At 37.1% G+C, this 23,236-nt stretch overlaps 1 protein-coding gene across 2 annotated transcripts; it reads right to left on the bottom strand.

The window, feature by feature from the left end:
- Positions 1-473: 473 nt before the first annotated feature.
- Positions 474-22,987, bottom strand: LOC133639232 (arsenite methyltransferase-like). Of its 2 annotated transcripts, XR_009823754.1 has the most exons (12): positions 22,829-22,987; positions 22,558-22,591; positions 22,145-22,272; positions 20,639-20,789; positions 14,113-14,249; positions 13,951-14,020; positions 13,784-13,865; positions 13,568-13,699; positions 11,459-11,598; positions 11,272-11,394; positions 4,408-4,573; positions 474-4,376 (listed from the first exon to the last, which is right to left on the bottom strand). XR_009823754.1 is itself a non-coding variant. In XM_062032404.1 (11 exons), the coding sequence occupies exons 1-11, from the start codon at positions 22,843-22,845 to the stop codon at positions 4,466-4,468; spliced, it is 1,122 nt and encodes a 373-aa protein (XP_061888388.1). In that variant the 5' UTR covers positions 22,846-22,987; the 3' UTR covers positions 475-4,465. The 2 variants fall into 2 exon arrangements, 1 of the variants encoding a protein (XP_061888388.1); XM_062032404.1 differs by having other exon boundaries at positions 475-4,573.
- Between the last annotated feature and the right edge of the window lie 249 nt (positions 22,988-23,236).

Genomic DNA, 23,236 nt, shown 5'->3' with positions numbered 1-23,236 from the left:
CCTAGATATCCATTAAAAACTAGGCAGAGGTTTTATATAACAATCACTGATCTACAACCTACTTGTGAGTTTTAGAACAGAAATCACATTATAAGACATCATTGGACACCTGTAGGATGACGTCATCACGTTTACAATATACCAGCGGTGTCCAAAGTGCGGCCTGGGAGCCATTTGTAGGACTAAACTAAATAAATAAATAAAAACACAGCATAAATTAATAAAAAATACAACAAAAAGGCACAATGTAACCCAAAACAGCTGAATTGTTGACACTAGCAGCAATCAGTAACACGCAGCATTGGTTCTTTTTCACTAAGTACTACCTCAGAAAACACTTGGCTTTTGACTTAGACTTCCTTTTATTGTCATTCACATTTGAACTTTACAGTACAGCTAAGAACTACATTTTGTTGCATTAGCTCGTTGTAGTGCAGGATAAAAGAGCAATAAATAAAGCAGATATAAATAGATATAGATATAGCTATAAAGCAGATATAAGTAAATATATTACTGTACAGATAAATATATTGCACTTTTGCATATGCATCCACATTTATGGATGTATGTTATATTGTCTTTATATTTCCCAGCCAGTTAATCCGTTTTTGGGGGGGAATTGAGGGGATTATTATGATGCGTTCAAGAGTCTTATGGCCTGAGGGAAGAAGCTGTGACAGAACAAGTACCTAATGACCAATATTAAAATACAGTAGTGTTATAGGCCTAAATATTCATTAAAAACTAGGCAGAGGTTTCATTTAACAATCACTTATCTACAATGGGGCAGCATGGTGGGCCAGGGGTTAGTGCGTGTGCCTCACAATACGAAGGTCCTGAGTTCAATCCCCAGGCTCGGGGTCCTTCTTTGTGGAGTTTGCAGGTTCCCTCCGGGTAGTCCGGTTTCCTCCCACCTCCAAAGACATGCACCTGGGGATAGGTTGATTGGCAACAAAAGGGACAAGCGGTAGACAATGGATGATCTACAATGAATCTTCCAAAAAAAATAATTCATTTCAATATTTTTTATTTAAAAAGGTGAAACTATTACATAAATCCACACACATTTTATTTCAAGAATCTATTTTTTTTATGTTTTGATCTTTACTGTTTTTACTTTGTCTAGTTTTCTGTTTTTAAGTTAATTTCTGTATTTATTGCTTTTTTGTATTGTATTTGTATTGCTTGTAAAGTGATTATTATTTTACTGATTGTAGCATACAGCTAATACAAAAGTTAAAATATTGTTTTTTGTTCTATTTCGCAAAATACATTTAATTGGTCTCTTAGTTTGATTGAACTTCTGAAATCATAAAGTTTTGCACAGTATTCTAATTTATAATAGTGCTCCTGTTTAACTCTTTTTTGGTTGCCTCTTTACAAAATAAAAAAAAAAATGTATAAAATATTAAGGGTTTGGACAACCCTGCAATATTGTGTACAAACTAAGTATTGTCTAGTTTGAACTTCATTAACAACTCTCAGACTTTGTGGTAATGCAATTTATTGATCTAAATCTTTGTTGAGAATAGACAAAAAGGTGAAAAACTTGACCATTTCTTGGTGTTTTGTCAATACAGTATAGAAAATCATTGTATAATGTGCAGACTGTATTCAATCCTGCTGCTTCACCAAAATAGCCAATTACTTGCTTATACAGTACAGTCCTTATATGTCATCAACAATTTGTATAACAGTGCAGTTACAGTAGGCAATATAAATTTAACTTTAATATACTTTAGATAAGTCAGTGTACAGCTTGTCGCAGTAAAAATATTTGATTATCCACGAAAAAACAAACCAACATTACTGCAGGACACAGTTGTAAAGTTCACTGTCAGTTTGACAATAACGTCACTATTGTGAGGAACTCGCATGGCTGCGGCGGTTGTGACCCCAAGATGCAGGAAACAGGAGGACAACAGGCAGGTAAGCGATTGTATCACGCTCAAAACAAGGAGAAGTCATGCATCCAGCATAAGGTCCCTAACATAGTCAATCCACCAGCACTGAGGAACAGGCAAGGCATGCAGGCATAAATAGCCATCTGAGTGGCAACTGCAACCGGGTGTGCCCGGCTGCCAATCAGGGACAGGTGAGGGAAATGAGTGATCAAGGAGACATACAGGAAGGGGAATGAAAATAATAGCGCCGACAGGAAACAAACACCAAACAAGGAACCACCACCAGAAGTGAAGTGACAGATCGTCACAACTATGCTAGTTTATTTTCAATGACTTATACATCTTTATCGCTACACAACATACTTGTCAACCCTCCCAATTTTCCCGGGAGACTCCCAAATTTCAGTACCTCTCCCGAAAATCTCCCGGGGCAACCGTCCTCCCGAATTTCTCCCGATTTCCACCCGGACAACAATATTGGGGGCCTTTAGCGTCCTCTACAACATGTCGTCACGTCCGCTATTCCTCCATACTTGCAGCATGCCGGCCAAGTCACATAACATCTACGGCTTTAACACACACATAAGGGAACGCACTTCATACTTGATCAACAGCCATACAGGTCACACTGAGGGTGGCCGTATAAACAACATTTACACTGTTACAAATATGCGCCACACTGTGAACCCACACCAAACAAGAATGACAAACACTTTTTGGGAGAACATCCGCACCGTAACACAACATAAACACAACAGAACAAATACTCAGAACCCCTTGCAGCACTAACTCTTCCGGGACGCTACAATATACACCCCCGCTACCACCAAACCCCCATCTCCCGAATTCGGAGGTCTCAAGGTTGGCAAGTATGCTACACAAGCTGTAAACGGACTACTCCAAATTATGTCCAAGTTTCATTTAAAATATATACTAAAAGGCTTGTTGAAAAGCGAGGGATGTACTTTGTGACTAACTCATGGGAAAAAAGGTCATGTTTTGGATCAAACGAACACCATTCCTTCATGTTGTAACACTCACAATGTGTACTAGTTGTACAGTGGAAGCTCTCAATACTTTGTGACTAGATGAAAAAACTCTAAACCGGGGGTGTCAAACTCATTTTAGATCGGGGGCCACATGGAGAAAAATCTACTCCAAAGTGGGCCGGACTTGTAAAATCACGGCACGATAACTTAAAAATAAAGACAACTTCAGATTGTTTTCTTTGTTTAAAAATAGAACAAGCACATTGTGAAAATGTACAAATCATAATGTTGTTGGGGTTTTTTTTTACACTTACATGTTGTGGTTAATAGTATTCTATCTTTATTTGTCATTATTTATATTTTCTGAATAAATGATGTGACAATGTTCGTCAGTTAACTCATCGGTGTTCATTTTCAATCTATCAAGATAAAAAAAATATATCAAAATCCAATTACAGTATGTTATTTATGTAGTTTGATAATTTTCCTTGACTGATGCACTAACATTATGTGGTTTATTTTGTACATATGTAGCATCATCTACAAAGATACAAAGAATTGCTATTGCGACATCCAGCGGACACATTTAGAACAGCTGTTTCTTTCATTCAAAAATTTCAGGTTAAATTTTATACTTAGCAAACTCATCCCGCGGGTCGGATAAAACCTGTTTGCGGGCCTGATCCGCCCCTCCGGCCGTACGTTTGACACCCCTGCTCTAAATCATCATGTGTAAAGGCATTCAAATTGATATAGCATGACAAGACATGTATTTATTATTACCGTAACATTCAGCAATTCATGTCGTTTATTAAAACCATGTGGCAAAATTAACTAAAGTCATTCAAACTAGAAGTGGTACAGCAGAAACATAATTAGAAGTGTGCCGTTTAGGAGTAAGACATATCACACCAAAACGCACTAAAAAGTTGAATTATTTGGACTGTAGATTGTGAATGTTACTAATAGTTTAGTGCAGGGGTGTCCCTCTGCTAAGCTATCTGAACTAAACCGCTTAACTGCAAAGTGTAATATCAAGTAACATATTGTATCTCAATGATATTCAATGTCTTTTATTTTGAATAAAAAATGGCCTACGAGCCACACTTTGGACACCACTGGTTTAGCGATTGACTTGTGTGGTTTCAGTCCCCACTGAGTGACGATAAAAGTGTGAATGGTTGACTGTTTCTCTGGTCAGGTGGCGTACACCTCTTACACTAAGTCAGCTGGGGTATGCTGCAGCTCGTCACGAAGAAATGTAAAAAACACCCAAAAAAGGATGGAATATTGTGAGTAATTATATGTGTTTAAAGTAGGTGTCAAAAAATGATCTATTATGTTGTATTTCCACAACAAGCATATCCTGTTTAAAGGGGGAGAGCAGTGAATACTAAACATCAGTTATCATAACATAATTTCCTGTAATATAGTATTCGCTATAACCTGAATTTACTGGGTTTGACTGTTCTAATTATTCACCCCTACAGCACATTCAATGCACATATTGAGTAATATGTTTATTTAAACTACTGTGGTACCACCATGTGACTCTGGGTGTATTTGCATCAATCACTTGCAGCAGGGTGCAGACTTTGTGCTGCAACTCCCCCCTGTGGGTGAACCTGGACTTGCTCTCTGCAGCTGCACAGCCAGCTCAAAAGGATTCTCGGTGCTTGCCTGAATGACAAATCAACAAGAAGGTTGTATTTCATTAGGTAAAGTTTCAATGTAGACAAAAAAAAAAAATTTTTGACTCTTTGTATGTATTCTATGTGTTAATTAACCCCTTGGAAAATCAGTGTGGGTTTACTCGTGACGTGAGGTCTTGATCAGACATTCGTCAAGTGTTGCTAACAAAAGTTTAGCACAAAAAGCCTTTGATTACTAAATCACAGCAAACAAGTATTACTGTAAAAAAAACTATTTGATTTCACTGAAGAGAGACAGTCCAAAGGTAGACCCATGAACATATCTGGAAAACACCCATCTTAGAAGTACTAACCATTCAGCCCCTGTATTATATCATATGAAAGGACGGTTGCTGTTGAAACATACATACATACATACATACATACATACATACATACATATATATACACTACCGTTCAAAAGTTTGGGGTCACATTGAAATGTCCTTATTTTTGAAGGAAAAGCACTGTACTTTTCAATGAAGATAACTTTAAACTAGTCTTAACTTTAAAGAAATACACTCTATACATTGCTAATGTGGTAAATGACTATTCTAGCTGCAAATGTCTGGTTTTTGGTGCAATATCTACATAGGTGTATAGAGGCCCATTTCCAGCAACTATCACTCCAGTGTTCTAATGGTACAATGTGTTTGCTCATTGGCTCAGAAGGCTAATTGATGATTAGAAAACCCTTGTGCAATCATGTTCACACATCTGAAAACAGTTTAGCTCGTTACAGAAGCTACAAAACTGACCTTCCTTTGAGCAGATTGAGTTTCTGGAGCATCACATTTGTGGGGTCAATTAAACGCTCAAAATGGCCAGAAAAAGAGAACTTTCATCTGAAACTCGACAGTCTATTCCACTAAATTGTTTGGGTGACCCCAAACTTTTGAACGGTAGTGTATATATATATATGTATATATATATATATATACACACACATGTATATATGTATATATATATATATATATATATGTATATATATATATATACACATGTATATATGTACATGTATATATGTATATACTGTATATACCTGTATATATGTATATATGTACATGTGTATATATATATATATATATATATATATATATATATATATATATATATATATATATATATATATATATATATATGTGTGTGTGTATATATATATGTGTGTGTATATATATATATAAATATATGTACTGTATATATATATATATATATATATATATATATATATACACAGTACATATATTTATATATATATATATATACACACACATATATATATACACACATATATATATACATATATATACACATATACTGTATATATACATATATTTACAGTATATACATATATATATATATACACAAATATATATATATATATATATATATATATATATATATATATATATATATATATATATATATATATATATATATATATATATATATATATATATATATATATATATATATATATATATATATATATATATATGTATGTTGTTATGTTGTTGTTTCTCAGAAAAGTAAACTACCAATATAACTTTTAACAATGTAAATACTGCACAAACTCATGTTTGGCTTCGCTGGCTTCACATATATTTTCAGTGTGACGGTTTATGAGGTGGCAACTTGTTCAGCCCTGCTGTCCGACTGAGTGCAGCTGGAAAAGGCTCCGGTCCCTCCGCGACATCAAGAGACAAGCGGTAGAAAAAGAGATGGATGGATTAAGGATGTATGAAGTAACTGTTCAGTTTCCTCGTATTCCCCGCATTTAATATTTGTTTTTGGGTTATTTCCCATCGTGCAGTGCGACGAGACCGGCTGGCTCTGTGTCGCCTTGGAAATGCTCCAAATGAAAGTGGCACACTTCGCTTTGCAGAACTCTGACTTTATTGCTTCTGCCAAAGAGGTTATGTTTTGGCTTGGGCTTTGGCTGTTTGTTAGCAACATAACTCAACCAGTTATGGACAGGTCTAATCTACCACAAGTACGAACACACTTCACTTCCTGCTTACGGCATTAAAAGCCACCAACTTGCCGGTCCCGTGCTGTAAGTGGATTCTGGGAGATAGTTTATTTACAGACACGGCCAACACTAAAACGGCAGAAAAAAAAAAAAAAAGTTCAGGCATCTGGTCTGGGTGCCACCCGGACGCTTCCCTTGGGAGGTGTTTAGGGCACGTCCCACCGGTGGGAGGCCACGGGGAAGACCCAGGACACGTTGGAGAGACTATATCTCCCGGCTGGCCTGGGAACGCCTCAGGATCCCCCAGGAGGAGTTGTACAAAGTGGCTAAGGAGAGGGAAGTCTTGGCTTCTCTGCTTAGGCTGCTGCCCTCATGTATTGACCTCGGATAAGCGAAAGAAGATGGATGGCCAAGGAGGCAAAGCATCAATTTGTGAAGTATTTACATTATTAAACGTTAAATTGTCAGCTAACTTTTCTGAGAATCAGCATTTTACAATGTGATATAAGATGTCCCTTACAGAGAACAAAATAAAATTAAAATAAATAAATACATATACATGTGTATATATATATATATATATATATATATATATATATATATATATATATATATATATATATATAAATATATATACAGTGTTTCCCATAAACTGCCAAGATACCTGTGGCGGTGGGGGCGTGGTTATGGGCGTGTCTATGGGCGTGGTCACCATGACATCATCGATTAATTTGCATAATTTACTACAATGATATGATTTTCTCTAAAAAGGCTTAAAAAATGTATACTTACTAATTAATAATAACAGTTTTGTTTTAAACGTCCATCCATCCATCCACCCATCCATCCATTTTACAATATAATTACAACACTTTATGTACATATTTATATACAGATTTGAACAATAAGTTATTCACTGAAATATATTTATTAATTGTGGTTCTTACAAAAAATATATCTTATAAAATATAATAGCTAAAATGTCTCTTAAAGCTCTGCCCCTTTCATTAGTGCATACTAAATAATTTAACTTTAGCCTACTACTACAACCATATTATTTACCAGCAACATAAAGTGAAACAGAGGCAGAGGTGTCCTGCCACAGTCAGTAACAAATAAACAGAAAACAGTAGTGGTCAAATACAAATAAGGCAACAAGAGAAGTATCCTACACTTCTCTTTTGTAAAGTAAATCTGAACAGCCTATATGGGCATCTACATCAACTATATAATTTGCCTGAGAAGCTGGACAGGAATAAAAAATAAAAAAAAAATGTTTTTATTTGTGGCGGACGTAATTCTTTCGTGGCGGGCCGCCACAAATAAATGAATGTGTGGGAAACACTGATATATATATATATATATATAGGGTTATAGGGTTATATAGGAAACCCTCATGAAACAGGCCTGTAGAGATGAAATAGTCTTGTGATTTTTTCCCACACATACATATTACGCTCTACCACGGTATCGAGCACTATTTTTTTTGGATAATCTAATTAAGACATATATATATATATATATATATATATATATATATATATATATATATATATATATATATATATATATATATATATATATATATATATATATATATATATATATATATATATATATATATATATATATTTACTACCAGTCTGTGGTTGCCAGTGTTCTGTACTACATCGTAGTGTGCTGGGGGGGCAGTACATCTAAGAAGGACAGCTCCAGACTGGAGAAACTGATCAGGCGGGCCGGTTCTACGATCGGAATAAAACTGGACTCACTGGTGACGGTGGCAGAGAAGAGGACTGTGGAAAAACTAGTGAGCATCCTTGATGATGCCAGTCACCCTCTGCATACCGTTGTCAGTAGCCAGAGGAGCCTGTTCAGTGCTAGACTGCTTCATCCCAAGTGCAGGACTAATAGACTAAAAAACTCCTTTGTCCCACACGCCATTAGACTGTACAACTCCTCTCTGGGAGGGAGGGGGTACTAGGATGACAGGGGATGCAAAACAATAACAGTGCAATAATTTTTCATAACATGGTCACTACTGTCTAGTTTCTCTTGTTATATTCTTATTTTACTGTTAAATTGTTATTCTCATTGTTGCTTTTTATTTTTATTCTATTGTAATATTTTTCTATTTTGTTTCCATTTATACCCCCATTATTTACTTTTTACTTTTTAAATTCGATCTCAACTCTGTACACTGCTGCTGGAATTTTCATTTTCCTGAGGGAACTCTCCTAAAGGAATCAATAAAGTACTATCTATCTATCTATCTATCTATACATACATATGCAGCTATACATATGCAGCTGAGATAGGCTCCAGTGACCCCCCGCGACCCCGAAAGGGACAAGCGGTAGAAAATGGATGGATGGATGTGTATAAAAATGCATATGTGTATAAATATATATATATATATATATATATATATATATATATATATATATATATATATATATATATATATATATATATATATATATATATATATATATACACATATACATATATATATATATATATATATATATATATATATATATATATATATATATATATATATATACACACATATATATATATATATACACACATATATATATATACATATATATATATATATATATATATACACACATATATATATATATATATACACATATATATATATATATGTATATATATATATATATATATACACATATATATATATACACATATATATATATATATATATATATATATATATATACATATACATATATACATATATATATATATATATATATATATATATATATATATATATATATATATATATATATATATATATATATATATATATATATATATATATATATATATAAAATTATATATTAAGGATAGGCCCCCGAACCCCCCGTGGATAAGAATCTTTACAAATAAGAATCGCCATTCATTCTAAACTTGACTTTTAATATAATATACACTATTAGTTATATATTAGTACGATACAGCTTCTGAAAAATACAGGTATTTTTTTTCCCCGACATGCTGTGACATTGCTAGTAAATCAAGCAAAAGCGCATGTTAGGCAACGCGCACGCACAAAGCAAGAAAGACAGCAGAAACAGGGTAGAAACAGAAAATGGACAGTATGGACGCATTTTGGCTTAAAACTGACGATAAAGTTGAAACTATAAACACTGTAGCACCGCTCTGCAAGACGTGCTTTAAAACATAGCTAGCTAGCTAGCGGCTAACGTCCATCCGCAGTCGGCAGTGTTTTAGATACTTCTAAATCACTAATCCTCACCATCTTGGTGACAAATAAAGTAAGTTTCTTAAAAGTATCACCCCTGCAGGACGAGGAATATCCAAACATGCTTCACTACACACCGTAGGAGGATACAATAGCTAACCACTAACAACAAGCTCGCACTCCTGAATGTAAACAAATGCCATGGGTGGATCTACACAGACATCAACTGTAATGATACAAAGTACAAGAGCCGTATATAGTCGATACTACAGTAGCTATGTTTTATTATGACAAAATCTGTTGTCTTTTTTATTGTTTATAAACCCATGAAATACGTCCCTGGATAGAGGATAACTTTAATTATAACCACTATATGACTCTATAACTTATTGGTATTGGGTTCGATACCAAAGTTTGTAGGATCACCCAAAATCTATGTAAAGTATCAAACAACAACAAAAATACTTATTACATTTTAACAGAAGTGTAGACAGAACATGTTAAAAGAGAAAGTAAGCAGATATAAACAGTAAATGAACAAGTACATTAATAATTCATTTGCTGCCGCTTGTCTCTCATAATTCTGACAAAATTAAAAAATGGGAAATGACATAATATGCTACTGCATACGTCAGCAGCCAAATTTGGAGCCTTTGTTTGCTTGCTTACTACTAAAAGACTAGTTGTCTTGTATGTTCACTATTTTATTTAATGACAAAAGTATTGTTTGACTGCAGTAGGAAACATACTGTATGTTTAATGTATCACAAGATTTTCTGTTAAAAGAACGCCAATAATGATTTTTTTTTAGGTCCCATTTATTTTTTAAAGTATTAATATATATGTATACACATATATATGTATACACATACATATATATACATATATACATACATATATACATATACATATATATACACATATACATACATATATACACATATATATAGCTATATTATATATATACACATATGTACATACATACATATATATATATATATACATTTATATGTGTATACATATATATATATATATATATATATATATATATATATATATATATATATATATATATATATATATATATATATATATATATATATATATATATATATATATATATATATATATATATATATATATATATATAGTACTCACAGAACAACAATGAGAGCTGATAAGATGACATTCTAAGTGTAGACGAAGAGAACATTCATTCCTGTTCAAGGTTCTCAGCATGACTCCACAGTCTGGTTATGACTTGAGACAGCTGCTTGACCTTGCACTTGTGCATGAGTGCATATGTGTGCTTTGAGAGTGTGTGTTTGTGAGAATGTGTGCAGTGTTTCGTCGAGTGTGACTGCGTGCACAGTAAGACGATGGGCCTCTCTGGGTGTGTAGCAGATACCAAAAACATGTTGACCTGTGCTGCTTAAAGTAATAATTTCTGCACATTTCAAAGAGTATCACTGACCTTTGGTCGGACTCCGCAGGGTTCACAGGAGCCTCCTAGTGGCTGGAAAGTGAAGACCTGTGCAAATCTGGAATGGGTCAGAATGGCGGCTACGTCGGCATCTACCTCCACTACTTGATCAGCCTGTCAGACAAAGATTAGGTTAAAAAAGCTACAACAGCTCATTTTGTTAGAAAAAAATACTAACCTTGAAGGTGTACTGGCAGTCAAAGCGGAGGGTCTCCTCCGCCCATGTGATGTTACCATTATACATGACTTTACATGGCTTGGTGCTGCCTTTAGGGACCTTAAACAGACGATATGTGGCAGAGACAAACTTGAAGTCACCTGTAGAGCAGAACAGGTAAAATGAATGATCTGATCTATAAAAGGTTTGTGTGTATTAAAACACACGCAAACTCGATAGCACACAGAAAGCTGATCGACTAAGCTCGTGCACAAAAGGTTGTGTCTACTAAGTGAGCAAAATAAAGAGAGCAATTCATTTAGCCAGTGTATGTGTATGCAGAACACTGTATATGCTGATCATCACAACGTCCACAATACTGGGAAGGGAAGATGCAAATACAATCATTTAGCACTGGCAATGGGATTTATCAAGACTAAAAATGTTCTTCCGCCGCTGTTTTGCATCTTAATCTCATCTACAAAGGACGAGCAAAGTGACATAGCTACGAAATGGTGTGAGAAAACAGGCGATTGCGTTGATTAAGAGATAATATTCTATCTGTGGGTGTGTCAACATATTTGGACTGCCTTGTAATCTACATAAGATGTAATATGGTTCTTTGGTCAAAATTTTGCATAGATTTAGTTTTACAGTCCATCTTCAAGCCGCTTTCTTACTCTCTCTTCAGAATGCGCAGATTGGTGGGCGGTCTTATTCACGTATCAAAAGCCTTCTCTAAGCCAAGCCCCCTTTGACTGTTTCTCCACCCAGTCAGCCATGTTGTAGTCTTTAGCAGTTCCACATCAAGTCAACTGACATACAGTATATAAGTTAGAGATATATGCTACTTTGTATTAGAAATGGAAACAGCAGAGGATTTTAGCATGTGGATGAACAAGTCAGTCTGCTTCACAACAAGATAAGAGAAAAATAAGGAACTTATTGACTACAACTTTGAACTACATTTTGATAAAAATGGCAGACTGTCGCAAAGCTCTTTGGGTAAACCTCTACCATATATGGAGATATCTGCTGACGTACCTATGGAAAATTACAACACACTACCAGCTCAGTGGCCTTGTGGTTAGAGTGTCCACACTTGAGACTGGGAGGTCGTGAGTTCAAACCCCGGCCAAGTCATACCAAAGACTACAAACAATGGGACCTGTTGCCTCCCTGCTTGGCACTCAGCATCAAGGGTTGGAATTGGGGGTTAAATCACCAAATGATTCCCGAGCGTGGTGCACGCTGCTGCTCACTGCTCTCTTCACCTTCCAGGGGGTGAACATGGGGATGGGTCAGATGCAGAGGACAAATTTCACCACCTCCAGTGTGTGTGTGACAATCATTGGAACTTTAACTTTAACACTAAAGTTCCAAATTCCAAACAGCTCGTTTGGAAGAAGGCAAGATTGTTTTATAAATATCTATGCCATGCCTCTACAGTTTTGATTTCACATTTCGGAGACTTATGGGGATCCCAAATAAACAAAAACAGGTGTCAATAGGTTAAAAAGTTGGTTTTGTATAATAGTTCCCCTTTAGGGCCTGATTTAAACAATTTCAAAATGATTTGTTTTGGTGTGCGCTGGAGTTTTAATTTGTCACGGCGTTCGTTTTTTTCATATAGGAAAAATATCATTATAATATATCTCCTGTGTCTGGATCATTCCAGGCACCTTTACAACTCAGCACCTATCTGGGGCGCACCGTCGGCATGCTAAAAAAAATAGTTTCTGTTGTCTAGAATGTGATTGTACATTGCAAAAAAGGTGGTGCATATTATATTTGTGTGCGGCTTGCTCAACAACGTAGCAAAACACAACTGGTTGGAGAGCATGATAGCGTAAATGCAGAAGTAAATGAGCACAACCCATGCAAAATCCTCATTTAAATATGGCAGTTTGCACTACTTTTTCACTTGTTCTAAATTGTACACAGTCTTAGTATGCAACACACCCACAAATAGTACATGCAATTTTATAGTTTGCACACACTGTTTAGTATGTTTTTTGGATCTTAGTAGATCTTACCCTGAGTTTCATTGTCGTTCAATTTGTTTTGCCATTACAACAAAATACAATGAAAAAAACAATAACACGACAAAGACAGAAACAAGCATCACACCCAGAATCGCCTCCATGTCCTTGTTGTCAACAGTGATGGTGCTGGCAGTAACAAGCCTGGGGGTGCTGAATCCTACTTCCTTGGCCAATTGCAGCAGATCTTTGTACCACAGCGCACCACCAAAGCCCTCACCTACATTGAACAAAGTACCGGTACATACTCAGGCATGTGTCTGCAGCTTTTGTCCATCAGTAGAACATGAATAATCATACACACCCCACAGGACTTTGTTGTTTTTAATCTCCTCTGTTTGTCTTCCATTGCAGTACATGTCACTGAAGAAGAACTCACCACCATCCTAAGCGTGATAAGAGTGTCCTTCAGTATTTGAAGTTGTTGACACGTCTCAATACATTCTTCAGGAAGTCAAAATACAAGTGTACCTTAAGCACACTGTAAGCTTCAGTCAGAACTTTCTTCTTGTCTGGAGAAAGGTTGACCACACAGTTGGAGCTAAGTGATGAAAAAGCTTTTCACAACATTTTGCCAACTACACAACTTGTGGTTATTGAGAAACAGAGAGTGAGCAGGAGGGATAATCTCACATAATGATATCGTAAGAGCTCTTTTCCAGACCCGCTTCTGTCAAGGCCTCAATGAAGCCCTGGACAAAAGTCACGTTGGGCTTCTTGTAGCCAAACTCCTTCATGTGAAAGTCCACATGTTTCCTGGCTACTTCAAGCTAAAAAAAAAACACACACACTTTAGGTCAGCTTCACTTACAACATGGAATATAAATCACCACACTTAAGGTCAAACAAGCCCAAAGTATGAAGTTACCATATTGAGTAAGATGTTTTTCTCGTGATGTGCAATGTTGTCTTTGCTTGAATTTCAAATAAATATCTTCAGGAAGAAAATATGTTATGATCTGATGAAACCAAAGTTAATCTTTTGGCATTAATTCCAAATAATCTCTTACACTTGATTCCAGTTTGCTCTGCCACTTTAAGTCATCTCATGTACAGGTTCATGTGTAGGGCAGCTGAGTCAGACGACAATGTCATTAATGATCTGACTAAACCGACTCGGAGTTCTGTCAGATTTTCATCCGGTCTGTGGAACCATTGGCGAGTAAGCCTGTATGCTGGACATTGAATATTGTGGAGTGTTTTTTATTTATTTTATTTCTGCTTGTATTTCTTTTATTTGGGTTTTATCGTTGTATGGTTTATTTTACTGTGATATGGATACCCCTGGGTCTGAAATTTTAAAAAAATGATTACAGTAACCATTTTTAGGACAGTATATCTTTTTAAGGGACAATACGATAGAAATTCAACGTGGATAAACTTTAGAGTAGTCAGAGTACAGCTTGTAATACAGTATCGGTTAAATATCCTCTTAAACTGACACCAATCATCCATCCATCCATCCATTTTTACCGCTTGTCCCTCTCGGGGTCGCGGGGGGCTGGAGCTTATCCCAGCTGCATTTGGGCAGAAGGTGGGGTACACCCTGGACAAGTCGCCACCTCATCGCAGGGCCAACACAGATAGACAGACAACATTCACACTCACATTCACACACTAGGGCCCCTTTAGTGTTGCCAATCAACCTATCCCCAGGTGCATGTCTTTGGCACAACACACATTACTGTCTGAATAACTGACAACTAGGGTTGCGCGATATAGGCGATATAGAAATGTGGTCGACGATAGAGCTTTTAAGACTATTGTTTTATCGTAATAATTCATGTTGATGACACATTCTGTGTCCCATACATTTGACAGCAACGGGCGGACAAACGTGTCATCAATGCACTGCAACACCCTCGCTACCGGCTAACGTCCTTCCACAGTGCCAAGCTGCTTCTAGTCAGCAATCCTCGCCTCCATGGAGGGAAATAAACTATGTTTCCTACAAGTATCACTGGAGAACGAGGAAGAGATATAAATACTGCTGTAAGCAGACTTTTATTTAATATTAACATTAAAACAGTGATTCCGTCGTCATGTCTTTCATAATGATTGTGAACGATAGGCAAAATTCCCCCCAAAAGTGCAGTTTCCCTTTAAGACAGTGCAACATAACCGTCACACAAAATAGCAACACTTCGGACATAATTTGGTCATGTTCACTGTGAGGTGTAGTCACTTGTGCTGCCAACTATTTAGACAATAATGTGTCTGTTTTTTTCAGAGGACAGTGGTACCTCGGTTTTCATACGCCCCACTAACGATGGGTTTGTTTTTCTACAAACAAGTGTGTCGAAAAATGTCCCTGGTTTTTAACAACTGTGTGGTAGAGATGCACAATTTGGATAAAAAATAAAATCTAGATTTTTTTCTCTGAAAACTACATTTTTCATTATGATTTAAAAAATGTTGGTTAAAAACTACAAAACCCAAAAGGGTGGGAGTTGCTGACGTCATCGTGTTATTTGTAGCAGGATTATAAAAAGGATAATGAAACATTATACATATACAGTGCATCCAGAAAGTATTCACAGCGCTTCACTTTTTCCACATTTTGTTATGTTACAGCCTTATTACAAAATGGAATACATTTATTTTTGTCCTCAAACTTCTACAGACAATACCCCATAATGACAATGTGAAAAGTTGTTTTTTAATTTTGCAAATTTATTAAAATAAAAAACTAAAAAAAATCACATACATAAAAGTATTCACAGCCTTTGCTCGATACTTTGTGATGCACCTTCGGCAGCAATTACAGCCTCAGGTATTTTTGAATACGATGCCACAAGCTAGGCACGCCTATCTTTGACCAGTTTCAGCCATTTCTCTTTGCAGCATCTCTCAAGCGCTATCAGGTAGGATGGGAAGCACTGGTTTTCATCTAGGATGTATAGAGAGGAAAATCAATTTAAAAATGTTCTTTTTTTTTTTTAACATAGTCAGTATTAATTAAGGGCAGCACGGTGGAAGAGGGGTTAGTGCATCTGCCTCACAATACGAAGGTCCTGAGTAGTCCTGAGTTCAATCCCGGGCTCGGGATCTTTCTGTGTGGAGTTTGCATGTTGTCCCCGTGACTGCGTGGGTTCTCTCCAGGAACTCCGGCTTCCTCCCACCTCCAAAGACATGCACCTGGGGATAGGTTGATTGGCAACACTAAATTGGCCCTAGTGTGTGAATGTGAGTGTGAATGTTGTCTGTCTATCTGTGTTGGCCCTGTGATGAGATTGCGACTTGTCCAGGGTGTACCCCGCCTTCCGCCCGATTGTAGCTGAGATAGGCTCCAGCGCCCCCCGCGACCCCAAAAGGGACAAGCGGTAGAAAATGGATGGATGGATGGAGTATTAATTAATTGGATTACAATCAAAAACTGTTCAAGCGTGCTGGCCTACTGTCTTGGTTATCATAAAAACATGAAATTGACGCTCTCCCCATTTTGGGCCTAAATTAAGCATTTTGAAGCATAAATGAAAAAATAATTGCAATCTTACATTAGTATTGGCCGCTAGATGAGACTTTAGCTCCAAAGGTCAGTACAGTACAGTCTTCTTTTCTATTATTATGTCTACTATATTGTATTAGCAGAGTGTAAAGGTGACTATGTGGTTTGTATTTCATATCTAGAGGACTAATGTTACAAACAAACCTATTTTCAATCATCAATCAATCAATGTTTATTTATTTATTTGTTGTATTTTTTTTTTTTTGGTAGAGTGGCCGTGCCAGCAATCGGAGGGTTGCTGGTTACTGGGGTTCAATCCCCACCTTCTACCATCCTAGTCACGTCCGTTGTGTCCTTGGGCAAGACACTTCACCCGTGCTCCTGATGGGTGCTGGTTAGCGCCTTGCATGGCAGCTCCCTCCATCAGTGTGTGAATGTGTGTGTGAATGGGTGAATGTGGAAATACTGTCAAAGCGCTTTGAGTACCTTGAAGGTAGAAAAGCGCTATACAAGTATAACCCATTTATCATTCATCATTTATATGAATGTTTATTTATATAGCCCTAAATCACAAGTGTCTCAAAGGGCTGCACAAGCCACAATGACATCCGCGGTACAGAGCCCACATAAGGGCAAGGAAAACTCACCCCAGTGGGACGTCGATTTTGAGGGTCATAAGATGGGTTTTTTTACGCTCTAACTATGAAAATATTAGAATTGTAATGAATCATTTGTACTTCACATACCGGTACATTAATTTACAATTGTATGGCTCGGAACCAATTATCAGCCATAAATGAGGGAAATCTGTGTACCCTAGGGTGTGCACATATGCCATTTGCTTACATGTCTTAATATTTTACCCCGAACATCTAACTTTTTCTTAAAGGACCCACAGCATCCCGATGACAGAAATTTCCCACAAGTTCTCTAGTTTTTTGCTCCTTAAAATGAATCTGGCAGCCATTTCCCATAATATGAATTAGTTTTTGAGTAATGCGTAAATAACTAACTGTACTTGGAACACCCCTTTTCCATCGCCAGACTTGATATGCCACCTCCTCTTCGTGTGACGTCATCTACAAAACTGGAACCCATTTCCCTGCTTAGACCGTGAGGATAAAGTTGTGTAAAACTATCATTTTTCAACACTTAATTGCATGTTTTGTCACCCTGGTCCATGATTACTTCAAAACTGATATGGTTAACATTATGAGCAAAAAGGAAATATAAATGAATTGCCATTTCCGCACTTCCCTGCTCTTCCATCTCCTCTTCTGCAGACACCATAGCCTGTTTCCTCATGCTCCTTCAGCATTCCCTCGAGCATTTTGAGGAAAACATCAGTAGAACAGGACGAAAAATATAAAATAATAGAGGTTTACCTTCTTATTCTCTTGTTTTTGAGTGTCGAGTCTGCTCTTCTTTCTCTGTTTTTCCGCATATTAAGACTTAGTCATTCTCTCCTCGAGGGTGCTCCGGATTTTCAGGATCACATTTAGTTTGAGTCTTTTAAATTTTTTTCCTTCGTAACTCTGACCAAAAACCTTCTTTAAATTCCGAATCATTAAAATGATGCAAATTACACTCCTCTCACTTAGTCTGCCACATTTTTCACAAGTCAATTTGACAGGAGGCGTCCATACTTTGCTTATTTTGCCATCATATGGAAACATATGCAGGCTGACCCCTTCTTTAGTTGTTTTGCTACAACCTACCATATTTTCCGGACCATATGGCGCACCGGATAATAAGGCGCACTACCGATGAATGGTCTATTATCTATATTTTTTCATACATACTGTAAGGCGCACCGGATTATAGGGCACATTAGAGGAGTCATAATATTATTTTTTTACTAGACTGAAAACACTTCCTTGTGGTCTATATCAGTGGTCCCCAACCACCGGGCCACGGCCCGGTACCGGTCCGCGGACCGATTGGGGCCGGGCCGCGGACCGATTGGTACCAGAAAAAAAAAAAAAAAAGTTTTTTTTTTAGTTTTTTTTTTAATTAAATCAACATAGAAAAACACATTTTATACATTATATATCAATGTAGATCAATACAATCTGCAGGGATACAGTCCGTAAGCACACATGATTGTATTTCTTTATGAAAAAAAAAAAAAAGAAATCCCCCCCCCCCCCCGGTCCGCAGGACAAATTTTCAAGCGTTGACCGGTCCGCAGCTACAAAAAGGTTGGGGACCACTGGTCTATATAACATATAATGTTGGTTCTTTGGTCAAAATGTTGCATAGATTATGTTTTACAGATCATCTTCAAGCCTTTTTCTGACAGTCGCTTCAAGATGTGGCGTTTTTTGGGCGGTCTTATTTACATGGCTCACCTTCGGCAGCGTCTTCTCCCCGTCATCTTTGTTGTAGCGGTGTAGCGTGCAAGGACGGGAGTGGAAGAAGTGTCAAAAGATGGAGCTAACTGTTTTAATGACATTCAGACTTTACTTCAATCAATAACGGAGCAGCATCTCCTCATCCGTGGCTCACTAGTGCAATAAGAACGGAAATGTGTCCCGTGAAAGAACGTCCGACCGGAACTCTCTAATAACTAAAGTTCCTCGGGTGAATAATGTAAACTCACTACACCGGTATGTTTTGGCGCTTTCATGCCGGGTTTACTGACAGATATAAGTAAGAACTTTACACTACTTTATATTAGAAATGGCAACAGTGGAGGATGTATGTCCCATAGCAAGAAGATCGAGAAAAATAAGCTCATCGACTACGATGTCGGCATGGACTACAAAGGCGGACGTGCGCAATTTTTTAGGACTTATGCAGATCCCAAATACAGATCAGCAGGTACGCCAGATAATATGTCTTACCTTATACATACACCATAATAATACTCGTATGTTGAAGCACAGTACAATCCATCAAGTGGTGCGGCTTCATAGCTTACCAAAGTTGTACTAAAACATTTTTATTGATTTTTGAGCGCCGTGTGTAATGTTCTGTATTTTTTTCAATGGAACATATAAAATGTTGGTGTTGTTTACTTGAGTCATTTGGAGTCTACACGTATCTCTTGTGTGTGACTGCCATCATGTTGCAGTCGACATGTACCTGTATCTCTTATGTTTGACTGCCTTCTACGGGTCACACTTATCATTACACCATGTACCAAATAAAATAGCTTCGAGGTCGGTAAGCAAAATCAGAATTATTCCGTACATTAGGTACACCGGGTTAAAAGGCGCACTGTCGAGTTTTGAGAAAAAAAAGGATTTTAAGTGCGCCTTATAGACCGGAAAATACGGTACAACAATGCACCTGGCAGACATATTTGATAATTACTTAAAATTCTGTGTGAAAAGTTAATTCGGGATGAACATGCTACCAAAAGACATACTACGCAACGCAAAATTGCTTCCAGTCTTTTTTAGGTGACGTCGGCAGGCTGATGCAGGCCCGCCCACATTTTGAAGCTAGAAGTGGGCGTTCCAAAATATGCAGAAACTCGTAAGAAAACTAAACTAAAATGACAACTGTGTTTATTTTGGATGGAATTTTACCTGTAGACATTATGTTTAGGTCCAATACTATGAAATAAGATTAGAAGGGCTCTTTAATTATATTGTACGGTCATAATAAATTTAAAAAACAGGAAACACCTCACAGTATGCTGTTGCTGACTTCTACACCGCTGCCGTGTCTGCTGACTAAATGCATTTACGTTGGGTAGTCTACCTGATCCTCAGTCATGTCAATGCCAGTGACATGGCCCGTCTCTCCCACCAGCTGACTCAGCATGTAGCAGTCTCTACCACTCCCACTGCCCAGGTCCAGAATCCTGCAGCCCTCCAAACACTCTGGCACCACCAGACCACAACCAAAGTATCTAAAGAAAATAAAACACCATACAGGAATATTACAGACTGCTTTGCAAAAAAAAAATATGTCAATTTACAGTCGTGGTGTATAGTTTACATACACTTGTAAAGAACATATTGTCATGGCTGTCTTGAGTTTCCAATCATTTCTACAACTCTTATTTTTTTGTGATAGAGTGAATGGAGCACATACTTGTTGGTCACAAAAAACATTATTGAAGTTTGGTTCTTTTATGAATTTATTATGGGTCTACTGAAAATGTGAGCAAATCTGCTGGGTCAAAAGTATACATACAGCAATGTTAATATTTGGTTACATGTCCTTTGGCAAGTTTCACTGCAATAAGGCACTTTTGGTAGCCATCCACAAGCTTCTGGTTGAATTTTTGACCACTCCTCTTGACAAAATTGGTGCAGTTCAGCTAAATTTGTTGGTTTTCTGACATGGACTTGTTTCTTCAGCATTGTCCACACATATAAGTCAGGACTTTGTGAAGGCCATTCTAAAACCTTAATTCTAGCCTGATTTAGCCATTCCTTTACCACTTTTGACGTGTGTTTGGGGTCATTGTCCTGTTGGAACACCCAACTGCGCCCAAGGCCCAACCTCCGGGCTGATGATTTTAGGTTGTCCTGAAGAACTTGGAGGTAATCCTCCTTTTTCATTGTCCCATTTACTCTCTGTAAAGCACCAGTTACATTGGTAGAAAAACAGGCCCAGAGCATAATGCCATAATACCGCCATGCTTGGCGGTAGGCCGGGTGTTCCTGGGATTAAAGGCCTCACTTTTTCTCCTCCAAACATATTGCTGGCTATTGTGGTCAAACAGCTAAATTTTTGTTTCATCTGACATCACATGGACAAAGTTAAGACCTTCTGGAGGAAGGTTCTGTGGTCAGATGAAACAAAAATTGAGCCGTTTGGCCACAAAACCCAGTCCTGACTTAAACGTGTGGACAATGCTGAAGAAACAAGTCCATGTCAGAAAACCAACACATTTAGCTGAACTGCACCAATTTTGTCAAGAAGAGTGGTCAAAAATTCAACCAGAAGCTTGTGGATGGCTACCAAAAGTGCCTTATTGCAGTGAAACTTGCCAAGGGACATGTAACCAAATATTAACATTGCTGTATGTATACTTTTGACCCAGCACATTTGCTCACATTTTCAGTAGACCCATAATAAATTCATAAAAGAACCAAACTTCATGAATGTTTTTTGTGACCAACAAGTATGTGCTCCAATCACTCTATCACAAAAAAATAAGAGTTGTAGAAATGATTGGAAACTCAAGACAGCCATGACATTATGTTCTTTACAAGTGTATGTCAACTATACACCACGACTGTATGCAAAAACAACCTGTCAGTGACATCAGGATGGACTTTCTTCAGAGCCTGGAGGATGAATTTAGGAAGGGGCGTGGCAGAAGCCACACAGGCATTGCTATTCAAGTCTGAGGTGTTCTTCAATGTCTTTCCATAATAATCCTACATGAGAAGACAGATATGATGACGTCATATTGTGATGTTAGGTCAGTGCATGTCTGTGATATCAGCTAAATAGACTGGGTATGTCATGTATCATACAATTATCATCTATGTTTATGTTACCCTAGTATTACTTATTAGTACCAGGAACCACAATTTTACAGATAAAAAAAAGTTGTCAAACATTAAACAAGTGATTCTCCTTCTTCTACTAATTGTGACTACAATTAATGATTTTAAACAAACATTTATGTTACAGTATATAAAACAAACGTAAAATCCGACCTTAACATCCAGGTGTACGTTGGTATCGGCAAAGCTTCAAAATAAGAACATGTAATTCAGACAGTTATGTAACATAACTCGTAAAACACAAGTTTAGTCAAAATGTAAAAGTTTTTTATACATACAGTGGCTAGCTTCAAAAATATACAGAAGCGTAAATTGTGGCTGAACTTTCAATATAAATAGTGGATACTAGATAGCAACAATGGCTACTAGCCTAAAGTGCTACAAGCTAAGCTACCCATAAGATGGGTTTGTAGATTGTTCCTACCTTGTTTTGTCTGACATTATCGCTGATAAATGTCCACAACACGCAGGAGAAGTTGTGTAGGACAACGTTTTGTTGTGACCACAGTGGACAACTTACGGAAATGTTGGTTTAATGGAGGGTCCAGAGTTCACTTTCTGTCCAACAGCACACCCTATGCTTCAGTGCAGGGAACAACATGACTCCTACATAGTCTGAATGTTCACTGCAAGGCAACACCATGACTCCTACATAGTCTGTATGTTCACTGCAGGGAACGACATGACTTCTACATAGTCTGTATGTTCACTGCAGGGAACAACATGACTCCTACAATGTCTGAATGTTCACTGCAAGGCAACACCATTACTCCTAAATAGTCTGTATGTTCACTGCAGGGAACAACATGACTCCTACATAGTCTGTATGTTC

This window comes from Entelurus aequoreus, linkage group LG22, assembly GCF_033978785.1.
Source record: "Entelurus aequoreus isolate RoL-2023_Sb linkage group LG22, RoL_Eaeq_v1.1, whole genome shotgun sequence".
Classification (NCBI taxonomy): Eukaryota; Metazoa; Chordata; class Actinopteri; order Syngnathiformes; family Syngnathidae; genus Entelurus; species Entelurus aequoreus.
This window is presented reverse-complemented; position numbering and strand designations above follow the sequence as displayed.

Bases quoted from the DNA above. Each gene is read 5' to 3' on its own strand.
- LOC133639232 (XM_062032404.1), bottom strand. The intron at 14,250-20,638 runs GTAGACTACCCA...TTTTTTTTTTAG, and splicing joins TTGACATGACTGAGGATCAG to CTTGAAGTAGCCAGGAAACA. The intron at 4,574-11,271 runs GTCAGTGATACT...TTTGTCATTCAG, and splicing joins CCTGCGGAGTCCGACCAAAG to GCAAGCACCGAGAATCCTTT.